Source organism: Petromyzon marinus, chromosome 79, assembly GCF_048934315.1.
Source record: "Petromyzon marinus isolate PM22_M1 ecotype Great Lakes invasive population chromosome 79, UKy_Petmar_22M1.pri1.0, whole genome shotgun sequence".
Lineage (NCBI taxonomy): Eukaryota > Metazoa > Chordata > Hyperoartia > Petromyzontiformes > Petromyzontidae > Petromyzon > Petromyzon marinus.
Window position 1 is genome coordinate 3,277,855 of NC_133745.1, and position 13,045 is coordinate 3,290,899.

The window sequence follows — 13,045 nt, forward strand, 5'->3', positions numbered from 1 at the left end:
TCCACGACTGAAGTGGTGCATGCATTGCATACTGTGTGAACCACGGTCTCCTTAATTCTACTCCATTGCATAGCATTCATTGCACCAAGTCTCATACTTACTCTTATTTGGTCCTCGTCGGTTATACTTCTTGCACTTTGCGATGGTAAATATACTCTGAAAATATGGTTATGTATATCTTCGCTTGTCTATTTTTTGCAAGATGTTAACGGCATTGCCACAATAATCTGGTCACAATTAGTGCTATTGAGAATCACCCACCTCTGCTCGTTGTAGAGAATGTATGCCTGATCTTCTCCTCGCTGCAGGAAGGGAAACGTGTCCAGCAATGCCATCAAACCCACATGGATCCCCTTCAGCAGCGCCAAGGTTATGCAGCAGCAGCTGAGCTTCACGCTGAGGCTCATGACCGGTCAGTGGTGATGTTAGGACTTTGCCTATTCTGCACATGGCTGCTACCAGGATGGCAGTTTAGATTATAAACCCTTCAAGATGTTTGCTTGGTATTGAAGAATAGGCCAGATATATGCCCGAGGTCCCGAAAACTTTATCTGAGGTTTAAGAATAGGTTTCTCTTTTCTGCCAACAAAACAGGTGTTAAGATGTTAAAACGCCAAACTGAAACGTTTTGCAAGGAATCTTGTTTGCATTTAAACACAATGCTTGTGGTCAGAATTCAAATAATAAATGCATTGCCTTTAAAACTGGTCCACACCAGACGGCTTTCTTTTGAGATTATAGACTACGGTGCAAACCAGAGCTTTCTTTCGAGCAATCGGTTTATAAGATAATGCGTATGTTATCAGAGTATTCTATTTCCATTATGACCACATTTTGTGGTTAATGCAGACATCATTCCTCGTAAAAGGTTTCAGTTTGGTGTTTTAACATCTTAACACCTGTTGCCAAAAAAAGGTAAAAACCTATTCTCATATTTTGGTACTGACAGAAGATCGCATGATTTATCTGGGATTCTTCCACAAGCAGTGGCGTGAGCAAGCACTTTCCTGGCTGCGCTTTGAGTCTGCACTCGGCCTTGGTAGTTGTGTTTTGATGTTGTCTAATTGTTTGTTTTTATTTAGACGACTGGAGTGTGGCGCGACCTTCCACCGTATACCAGCTGGGCCAGACTCTGAATGTCGAGGCGAGCGTGCAGACGGTGAACCACGTTCCACTCAGGATCTTCGTGGTCAGCTGCTTTGCAACCCCGGTTCCAGACAGGCACTCTCCCCTCGGCTACCAAATAATTTCTAACTCTGGGTGAGATTTCTCTCTCTCTCCTAATCCTATCTGAATGTTTATGCTCCTTGTCGTAAAGGTGGCATTCCACTGCTTGAGCATATAACAGAGCCTGACCTTGGAATGTTGCTGAATCTTGCTGATGGTTAAGCCTGCCCAGGTATATGGTGAATGCTTTTTGTCATGTGGTGTCGGTCAATACACTACTGATCAGAGATGTTGTATTGTGCGTCATTGACTGCTTTGGTTTGTGGGTGGTAGGAGCCCCTGAAGAGGTGGGGCTCGGTGCAGCATTATACAGTGGAGGAGTACGACATCTCCTAGCGCTGGCTTTCTGCTAGCCTGCCCTATGTAAAGCCCCACGTGTCATACGTCTACGGGGTCTGTGCAGGTGTCTGGTGGATGGCAAAGTCTCGTATGATGCTCACCTTACTTCTGGCTTCCTGCTCCGGCAAAGTGACAACGTCCTTCGCTTCTTCATAGATTCCTTCCGCTTCCTTGCGACGTTGACCAACAATGGCGATCAGGTGATCCACCGTCATGCAGGCTTCTACAGAAACCACCTTTCAACCACGTGGTAGGCAGTGTGGTTGAGTGAGAAATCCTCTTCCTCTTCTCGGTCCAGGTTTTTGTCTTCTGCCAGCTGAAAGTTGCAGATGTTGCAACATCTCCAACGGCTGTCAATAAAGCATGCACCTACAGCCCCTCGGCTGCATACAGGTTGGTCTACTTCCTTGCATTGCTCAGAAATCTGTTTTTTTTAGCGTCTCCCGTCCAATAGTTCAATCTATGCCTTGCATGTGGACTACCATATTGCATGCATGTGTGCTTAACTAGGATCCCCTAGATCTGACTTGGGTTTCTAGCTGCAACTGGTATCACAACAATTCCTGTAGTCCCGCGGGTCTGCTCTTGTTTAGATGTATTCAGGTGGTTATTGGTCATAGCCTGCACTTGTCTTGAGTTTAGCAACAAGTGCAGAAGCCTGCATACGATGTCCGTAATTCGTTTGAGCTCGTTTTTAAAAATCTCGGAGCCTGGTAGCCAGAGTTCAAATCTCACTCGTGGCTAACGTCAGGAGCATCAACTGAGATCTGCCTTCGTAGATTTTTCTCATGCTAATCACTTGGGCTAGCCACAGACTCCCCCTTGATGCTACAAATACTTGCAATACTTTTCCTTGAAGGCTCTGACTTTACAGGTCGGGTGCTGTATATACAGTAACAAAACTACGCCCAGAGTTGGATTCCTGGCCACTGCTCCCCTCGAGTGTGGTATTCTCGCCATCAGTCTGGTCGAGCGTGGTGCTGGCCAAATGGTACACCACTGTACGTTGCTTGCCCTAAACAGGTGCTCGATTGGCACTTTCCTCAAATGTGAACGGATACGCGTGAGCATTGCCTGTGCAACTACAGACGCCGTTTGTGTGCAATGCAGGTGGGTCTCTGCTGATGGCTTGGACTCGGTGTGCAGCTGCTGCGAGTCCACATGCCCAAGTGGAAGAAGGCGCAGGGATGTGGCAGCAGTGACTGGTGAGTACAACCGTCGTAATCGGCCATTTTTTAGTCTTGTACAGGAGACCCTTGAATATCAAGGGAATTTAGTTCTTGGAAAGTGACATTTAAAGCCAAACTGACTTTCACTATGTAAGCCTTGCCTAAATAATGGTGTGAGGTATGTGGCAATCAAAAATGGAGGCATCACCATTGAAATAAGTACTATAATGTGACACGTAAACTAAATAGACATTGTAAAAAACATTACCATACAATAAATGGCAGGTAATACTGTCCTTGCAATCTAAAGCAGTTATATGTGCGGATGAAGTAGTACAATGCTTAAAACTCTCCAACCAGAATTCACTTTCTGCTTCTCCCTCCCCCCCGCCCCAACACCAGGTAATACTGCTCCGAACTGGTCTTGGGCCTCCCCAAGGTCTATTTAAGCCTTGTTAAATGAATACTTGGTGCAATGTGTAAAATGTCGCCCCAAGTGAAACCAACATGGCCAGGTCCAATTCTGTCTAACGGCACTTGCCCCAACAATGTAATAGGCTACACGGAAGGGTCTTTATTAGCAAGATGCTTGCACGGCAAAGGTTGAAGTGTCACTGCCTGCCTCGCATCTGTCGTCCGCTCTGCATTTCTATTGGCTGATGCAGGAAATGTGGGAAAAAATGTACCCATGGAAGGCTGACGCAAGCCCCGGTAATGGCTAAATTGGTATACAAAGCAATTGTGCATGATTGCTCAAACTATATAAAGCTACGGCATTTACGGGTCGCCTGTACTGCAAATTGCGTGGCATATGATTTGTGGGGATTTCCCTAGTAGGATGACATTTTTTGCAAAACGATGGTGCTTTATGAAATGATATGAATGTAATACTTTTTTCTTGTGTCTGAATTTGATAGCTTGCATACAAAGGCTTTTAACCTTAAGCTTTGCCGCGTAGGATTCTTTGCAAACTGTGCAAGTACTTAACACTTCCTCTGTGGAGCCGCATTAGGATGTGCCAATGCCCCCTCCTACACTCCAAATGAACGCTGCTCTATATATTCTTGAGGGAAAAAAAGTCTAAAGTAATCGAATTATGCCAATTCATGAAAGTTAGGCTTGGCTTCATTTGCCTGTATTACCAATCTTGATGATACAATGATTCTCGCTTTAACTGGTTATATTTGAGTAATTCTGACGTCCCAGAATTCGGATCTCACCACAGGATAATTAAGATTACTATGCATGCACTTCGGAACCACTCTCTTCTGTGCTAAGCAACCGTAATATCTAAGAACACTTTAATATGCGAACACGCTCATCGGAATTGTCAACACGGTACTCCTGAAGATGTCCTACACATCCGTACAATTAACCATCATGGTTACGTTTGTAATACTGAGCAACATAACAGTTGGGCAACTCCTCGGAGCAGCGTGATAATAGTAAATGTCTGTAACAATGACCATTCATACGGAACGTGCTGAAAAACATGTGCCCAAGGGCAAAAGTAAACCTCAATGAATTCATACTCTTGGTTTTATTCGGTAAAGTCACGTAGGTAAAATAAACAATTAAAACGCGCCGTTTCGGAGGCAACACAACCTTCCGTCTTCAGGTGGAAACATTTACAGCAAAAAACCGCTGAAGCTTGTGCCTCAAACGTCGTGTTGTAATTGTTTTATTTTAAAAAATTTTACCTACGTAACTTTACCGCATAAAACCAAAGTGAATCCTTGCAGTCATGCAAGCTTCAAATCTAGAGTCAAGGATTTCATTGGTAAGATTATGCACTAGACGAAATACCCTGAAACACTAATGGGTGTATCTGTTTGGCTAACAGATGCTTATCAATTGGCTAATGGGGCATCAATGATTCCGTGGGCAAGAGTCTGATCAAAAGAAGAACCTCAACGCCATAGTATTCAAATGAGTGGTAGATTCGTAAGATAGATGCTTATACATGTTTTAGCGTCGGCAATGAATTGATTCCTAAGCTTATGCAATTAACGAAACGCATGGCTAAAATGCTTTTAAACGACCCGTATTTGTGTAACGCATGAGACGGAACAATGTTCTTCATGATTGGATAATCCTTAACATACCACCTTGGCATGGCAACCCTCTTTGAAACGCAGAACTTTTTGTAACAATCTTAGTCCCGTTGTGTGCGCGTCTTGCCAATTGAGTTGGCAGCTTCCGAGGTGAGGCGTTCCTTTTACCGAAAATACCTCTGGTCGGCGTGTCATACACGGCGCCCTCGCCTGCTGTTTGTCAGTCTCAACTGCTGGGTGGTTGAGGCGCCACGATGCTCGTGCTGGCAGGGATGATGGGGTCTGCCTCGGGCTGCGTCAAATGTGGGTGATGACGTCGGCACTCGCAGCTCGTCCAATGGCTGCAAAGCCCCCCCCCCCCTCCTTGGCACCACACCCTGTTGATCCTTGTAGACGCGACCTTTGCTGGAGTCTGCTCGGGTTTGCAAGTCCGCACGCGCGTGGTTAATCATTAGCTGTTGCGTTGCTGGTCCTCCGAAGTAGCAGCTGGCTAGCGTGACTACCCTTCCTTCAGGAGGGTTCCTGCCGCTGTCGGCTGCTATTCACAGGTCCTCGCTGAATTTGCAGACTTCTAAACATGTATTTGCACGCCATCTTAGCTTCTCGCAACTCTTTGAACTTGGTGCAATACAACTGTTGGCAGTCCGCAACTCAAACATCACGATGAATGTAAAATAAAACTCGGCGATACTGTCAGATCCGCACTTGGCAACACGACGCCCCTCTTCTGCGAGACTCCACATCCATGGTTGCTTTCGCGGACCATGCACGGGAGCTTGCCGTAGCAAGACTGATTTTCTTATTTGGCTTCTTAATTTTATCCGAATTTCTCCCACCTCGGCTCATCTTCTCACGGACTGGAATTCCTTTGATTTTCGGCCAGCCATTGTGATCATTTATTCGGTGTGCCTTCGAATTTATATTTCAAGTAATTTCATAAATCGCATCAAGGCCTGGCACCTCTTTCCCCCCCTTCCTCCAGCCATCTGTGGAAACGTATGCTTTAAATTGCCCCAAAGTAATTCTAGTTTAACAACTTTCAGCAGCAATTAGTCTGGGGGAGGCGGGGGGGGGAATGTGACTGACCATTTATGAGCCCCAGTGCTACAAGCCGATTAAATCGTGATGAAAAAGAAATAGGCAGAATCACTTTTTTTGGACACTGTATATACAATAATGCATTGACTGAAACCTGGTAATATGGACTACAAAAAACCAAGCTCTTAAGCCTGGGCATTCGCCACATGACCAATATGATTATCTTACTCAGGACCGTCGTATGCGGTTGAAGATGTGATGCTGGGCCCCATCGTGATTGCCAAGCCCTTCTCAGATAATGCTGAGCCAAGCAGCCCTGCAAAACGGCAGCAGCCACGGGTTTCTGCATCCAAAGGTAAAGCTACCAGATTTTTTCATGGCACTTTTCCAGTCTCAGGGTAAAAGCGATTAGTTTTCATACTTTGATGCTGGCATGAAGGTGATGTATCTGCTCACCCAGAGATCTAAATGCTCTGATGCATGGATTGTCTTTGTACTGTTCGCCTTTTGCGGTTTTCTGGTTTGACTCGGATTAGGCCATGAAGGTTGTCTCTGTAGACCAATTCGTTTCAAAGATGATACCTTTATGTAAAAAGACTGTTCACCAAAAGTACGTGTGGTTAATGCAGACTTAATTCCTTGTTAAAGGTATCTATTTGGTGTAAATATATGAACACCTGTTTTATTGCCAGAAAGGATAAAACCTTTACATACCAGCTGATTCAATTATGGCTAAACCAGGATGTCCATGAGGCAATGACTCTCTGAGGTTGACCTCTTGGATTAGCAGTCTGTAATACTTAATCTCTATACGGAACTTTATGCAATTTGGGGAGGAAGCAATTTTTGTTTTTCGATTTCTTGCTTCCTCCTTTGTAATGGCCTATGACATCCAAATCCAACAACAATCCCCTTCCCCAATAACTCGTTGAAAAAGAACAAAACACGAATATATCAGCAGTGCCCAACAGATTGCCATGTCCTTTGGTCGTCAAATGTAAATATATGTTTAAGGTGGCAAGCCGTTTAACAGACCTAATATGATATTTGTCATTGGTTTTTAATAACATAAGATGTATGACCATGCTGAACTCAACCCATCCACCAGTGTTAAATGGCAAACCCTTGGTGAGTGACATATTTGAACGGCACGCCTTTCACTCCTTGACCAAAATACTTGGACAGGTCAAATGCCCCCACAACCTCCGGCATGTGGAAACCCTAGCTTAACAGCTCCGCAGTTGGCCACCAGCCCTTTCTCTCAATTGGTGTTTTACAGGTGCTGCTCCAATCCTTGGTCTGGGAGTGGCTGCGCTGGTGATGGCTGTCGCGGCAAGCGCCACGGTGGCTTTGTTTGCTTCGAAGAGGCGTCACGCGACTCCTTCAAAGGGATTGGAAACGAACTTCTAATCTTCAGTTGCTTTGCTTAACCTATGATAATAAAACTCTGGTGCATTACTGCTTCTGGTCTTGTGGGGTCTTTGCTTGGTGTTGCGAGCACTTCGTGTAACTACGCTATACCCCAGTTCATGAGGGCGAGTATGGAAACGATTAGGTGGTCACCAATTCATGCGTGCCAGGACTAGTGGGATGTACCTAAATATGCACAATTTTTTTAAACCTTCCCAATTGTCCTAACTGGCAGTCATTCTTTGCCATGTACAATGGAGCAGTTGACCAATTTCACGTAAGAAATGCATTCTTATGCCACTTTGCCATAAAATGGCCCCTGAAGTTTACAACGGTTGCAGTAATTGGGCATTGTTGGTACATTACAAAGACGGGCAATGTGTAAGGTACAACAACCGTGCAAAATAATAGGATGGGGGTAGATGGGCATTTTAAATGGAGGGTGCGAGGGGAAATATAGCGAACCGAATGTGGGAGACTGAGGGCGGAGAAGGAAGAGTGGAAAGGGGGTGGGCAAAGGAGGCCCCTAAAATCAAAGCATGTAGCTGATGGGCATATTATACTATCCATACACCATTCCGTGTTGCGCTCCTGCTTTACCACTGAGGCGCTAGACCCCTCTTCGGTCCCTGGCTCCCCCAATCCGGCCAGCTCATATCGGGCTCTATAAGAGGGGACCACCTGGCCTAGAACCTCTCCTTTTCCTTACGCTTAGAACTCAAATGTTCAAGGACTGCATGTGCTGTTTCTTTCTTCGGACTTTATGTTTATAGGTGGCGTTGTAGCCACTTCGAATGGGTTTGGCCACAGATCAATCGATTACATTTTTGGTCCGCGTTTTGGGCAACTGAGAAAATTGGAGACGTTTTCTCGCGTTGCTTGGCACAAAGGGCAGCAGTTTGGGTCGATTCCATTTTGTTGATCGGCTAGCACATGGAGCAGTAACCTGAACATAGTCCAGCCAGTTTTGTGCGAGTTGCCCGGGTCAGGGATTTTTCGTGGTCTACTATGGGTGGGGAGCCAACCCCATCGAGCAAAATTGGGGGCGTTAAAGGCAGCGCATGGTGGCAGCGGTGTGCAAGTGGTTCAAAATTGATTGTGGTGTTATTTGGAAGAGCGTTTTAAGTATATTGCACGTTGGCAGAGCTGAAAGAAAGCAAGGTGTTTCGTTTTCCTAGCAGGTTGCAAGGATGCGTTGTCGAGTGGCATGAATCCAGATATTGATCGGTGAGAAGCTTGCAGTGCTTTTGAATCGAAGAACTTTGGTTTCTTGGTGGAGATTAATGGCCGCCATGATGTGGCATCCTGTGGCTAGGTGAAGTGCCTGGGGTTTTGGGTGGTTTGTAGCTTTTGGTAACCTGCAGAGGAGAGGTTTGGGCACCAAATGGGACTGGCATAATTGATGATGGGACGTCCAATGGCTTTGTAGGTTAGGAGTAACGTTTCATTTTGTTGACCCCAAGTTGTGCTGGCTATAGCTCGTAAAATGTAATTTCGTTTGGTAACTTTTGCATGGACGTTTCTGCCGTGTTGAGCAAAGCTGAACATGGTGTCAAAGGTTACACCTAGAATTTTGGGAGGTTTCGATAGTTGGAGGTGTTGGTTTATTATGACGTTGGGATGTAAGTTGGCTTGATGAGGATCAGGTGTGAAAAGGGTGACTTGATTGGGATGTTGAGAGTTGAAGCGATTTATTGGCTAGGAAAGTGCTGAGCCGTTTTGATAGGAGTTGATGGATTTTTATTTAAAGCTTAAGTGACTGCAGGGATTCATATTCTTGGTTCTTTTGGTAAAGTCATGTAGAAGGGAAACAATAAAATAGTGACATTGGCTTCTCCAAGACAGGTTCTTTCCAAGCCATCTGGCTACCATGAGAGATTCTTTCATGAGGCTATCCACATATACAAACACAGACGATTTCAACCGAGAAGATGGATTCTGGCTTAGCAATCATTGGAAGGATTTGATAAACCATTTCGGGTCTTAGTTGAGTGATCATGCTTAAGGTGGCTTTCAGACCACGTCCATTATTTTTCGTCTCCCCCTTTTCCGAACATATATGGATATATGGACTCGTCCATCTGAGCAAATTGTCAAATCGCTATCCATGGTGCTAACGTAAAAAAAACGGCACTTTTTAAAAAAAATTATTGTGGTTTTCACTCCTGATTGCTTGTGTTGCAGTCGAAACGTGAGAATTTTATTGGTTTATATTTTTTTTTATTGTTTCCGTTCTACGTGACTTTGCCGAAAGTACCAAGAATAGGAGTTCATGGAGTTTACCGTTTTGGGTATAGTTTGATTACAAGTGTAAACTGTCGTCGGAATATCGGACTACTTGTACTCATTTTGGAGGAGTTCGTGAATCGTGGAGGTAGGTGTTGAACAGCGCTAGGGATATTATGGAACCTTGTGGTACTCCTGCATGGATGTTTCGTGATGATAATTAAATATCACGCAAGAGTGTGTGATTGGCGGCCCCTTAGGTAATTGGCAAGCCAGCAAGCAAGGCCTAATGGTAGCATAGAACTCTAGATGATGTTGATGAGCGTGAGGTGGTTAATGGTGTCGAAAGCCTTTGGAAGGTCAAAGGAAGCGACGATAGTGCGGGATGGTGGCTTTTTCTCATTGAAACCGTTTGCAATTTGAGTGGTGAGGTTGAGAAGAGCTGTTGAGTGTGCAGGGAGAAAGCCATGTTGATGAGATGGGGGCAAGTTGGTGGTGATGATTGGAAGGATGAGGACCTCTAAAATCTTGATTGATGGGCAAAGTAGGGATTGTCGATTATTTATAGATGGCCTGGAATGAGGTTGCACTGGAGTGAGGTGTTAATGGTGGAGGCGAGAAACCTTTTGCCAAGGGGGCCCGAGGTGTTTGAGGTGGGGCATAGCTATGCCAGCGGGGCCAATTGTGGAATTATATTTGGCTTTTTTGATAGCTCGTTTCACCTCTTCAAATCTAAATTGGGAGGCGTCGTTTAGAGGTATTTCCTTGATATGACCAATTTTTTGACGGGCGGATTTATTGGAAGAGTGTGGGACGACTGATGAGAACTTTGCTGAAGTGGTGGACGATGTTATTGTTATTTGACGGATTTGTTGTTGAAATTGATTGCGCAATTCGGTGGCGGTTTGGAGTGGCCGTCTAAGGCTTTGATGGTCTTCCAAAGTTTTGATGAGTTTTGACGGTGGTCAAAATATTCAACAAATTCGTGCCAGCGTTCTGTGTTGGCTCGATTAATTAGCTTTGTGATTTCAATATTGAAGGCTGGGATTTGTGGTGTAGTCATTTTTAGTGCTAATAGTGTTTTTTTGGCTTATTAGCGTTGAGGCTTCTTTAGGGAGGCAGGGAAGGTGTTACTTGCAGCAACCCGCCGAGATGGTGTGCTTGGTCGTAGTTGCGATGTTTCTGAAAATATTTTCAGAGTTATGTGCGGATATGTATATGTGGTTGATATTTTGGGCAATTAATGCTTTGATGTAAAAAGTGGCCAGTTGGCTTTTAAAAAGTTGTAATACAAGAGGTTTTTAGGAGTTTGTGAAGGCTTGGCGGCATTGAGGATCAACACAAGAGGTAGGTGGTCAGATGCAAGGGCCGTAAAGATTTGCCAGTCGATTGATGAAAAGAGATTTCCTAACGCTATTGAGATATCTGGTGAGGATGAAGGGCCAGATGATGGAACTCTAATTTGGTTTCTTTTCATTGAGTACCCCATAGACATAGAGAGCCGTTCAAGATATCGGCAATGAGGTTGCCACGTGCATCTGAAAGGGAAGAGTGCCAAAGTTTGTTGTGGGCGTTGAAATCCCCAATAACAATTGAGTCGTTGTTTGGTAAAAGTCGATTTATATTGAACTGATAGTTGCGAGGACAAGAACTGGTCGGTGGGATGTAGATATTGATTATAGTGAGTGGGCCAGATGGGATTTGATACGGATGCTTAAGACTCCTGTGGTGATATCAGAAGGAGGCATTGGGATTTTAATTTCTTCAAATTGAATGCAGTTATGGATGAGGAAAGCTAGACCGCCACCAGCTGTTGGTCAGTCTCGACCGAGGAAAGTGAAATTTTGAAAGTTGGGCGGGCAAGAAGTGGATTTTAATTTTGTTTCTTGGATGGAGGTTTATATTAATGGAATTTTGTTGTAGGAAGATGCTGATTTCAAGAGATTTGTTGTTGATGCCGTTAATGTTTAGTTGATGGATTTTTAGGTCGTTTTTGTTGTGGACGTTTTGTTGTGGTTCAGGTGGTGGTGCTAGTGTGGTTGTGCAAGGTGGAGTTGTTGAAGTGGATGATATACAATATTTGCAGAACCAGCCGGAATTTGAACTGGGGATGCGAGCTAAAGTAGTGCAGCGTTTGTGGTACGAAGCTTTACAACCATTGCATTGGATAGAATTTGCATTGACGTACTTGCCGCAGCCGCCACAAGGGAAAAACGGGGCCTGGATTAAATTCGACCTCCTCAGCAATAATGAGAAGCCAGCTCCAGTATGCTGGGAGGCCTGGGCTGGCTGGCGATAAAACAGGAAAGTGCGAGGGGTGATGTTTTCATTTGCAAGTCGCTCCACTTCGAACAAGCGGCAACACTGGAGAGACTGCAGAATCATAAGTGCATAAACGGGGGGGGGGGGGGAGGGGGGGGCGTGAGCCTTCCAGTTGCCTAATGTAGTCTTTCGTGCTATGATGTGAAAGTCTGGAGCAGGGAATGTTGAGGTCCCGTTACCGTGCCACGTTTAGACCCCCAAAGTGTCTCCTATGGACGAGGAGATGTTTGTGCCACATAGATCATTAAAAAAAAGCTTGTGATCTCATGGTGGATTTTTGCAAAAATCTAGGCAGAGCCAGAAGGCCTGAGGATATGTTTCTTCCGTGACCAGGGCACCTTGGACAGCTTGGTGAGTCCTCCATGAATTATTTTTTTTCCGCATTCGTCAAGTATGCTCGTGTGTGAATTTAAACTAAATGAGTCTTTAAGTGACAGAGCTCTTGGACCAACTCTTGCGGCTCGCCAGATCTGTCCATATCTCTGCGGTATAATCTCATAGGGCACAAATATGTCCCACAGTTTCTTGGACCCAAACCTAATGACAGAAACCCCTCCTCCGTTGAGCTAATGTCTCGAAATGTCTATATTTAACCCTTTAGTGCTTAAAACAGTGAATGATTGGATAAACTAAAGCCCCCCTCTTATCGATTGATTGATTTATGGCTTCTCTAATCTGAAGGTCTCTGAAATTGAGAGTGGGGATATTAGAGCGTCTGCAAGCTTTTAAAAGACCACCCTCCCGTTTGCATGAAAGAGGTCATAAACCCTTTCCAGCCCAGAGTCCCAACTACAATAGAATATCCGGTGGCTTAACGGGGAAGGGTGCGCCCGATTTTCACGTAGTTATTTAACAAATACAATTGGCAAATTTGTGTATGGCATGTTTATTGGTGTGTGGATTTTTTGTGTCAAAAAAACTGAAATTAACATTAGTAAACATGCAAGCAGACAAAAATAAATATCCGACTGCAAACAGTTACTGTATTTACTTTATCATACCACTGCAATCTCGAAGACTGAATAGGGTAATATACGTACTATGCTCTTGTTACAATCTCATTTTACGATCGCTGGACTCCAGTGAATACACGCACTTTCTCCAGATCGCACTGCATATATATTTCCTGTTTGTATTGCTTCAGTTATTAGTAATGAAAAATGTATATACGTGCAGTGTTTTAAATTGTTTAGGTTGTATGTATGTCGTGTATAAAGTACTGTATGATAATATTTGACACTGAAATCAAGCGTAGCTACT

General features: G+C 44.5%; 1 protein-coding gene across 1 annotated transcript; it reads left to right on the forward strand.

Annotated features, from left to right (window-relative positions):
* The first annotated feature begins 280 nt into the window (after positions 1-280).
* Positions 281-7,285, forward strand: LOC116938038 (zona pellucida sperm-binding protein 3-like). Its single transcript, XM_032945203.2, has 7 exons — positions 281-412; positions 1,083-1,260; positions 1,631-1,766; positions 1,865-1,959; positions 2,677-2,771; positions 6,060-6,182; positions 7,107-7,285. Exons 1-7 carry the CDS (start codon positions 373-375, stop codon positions 7,235-7,237), a joined length of 798 nt encoding a protein of 265 aa, XP_032801094.2. The 5' UTR covers positions 281-372; the 3' UTR covers positions 7,238-7,285.
* The last annotated feature ends 5,760 nt before the right edge of the window (positions 7,286-13,045 follow it).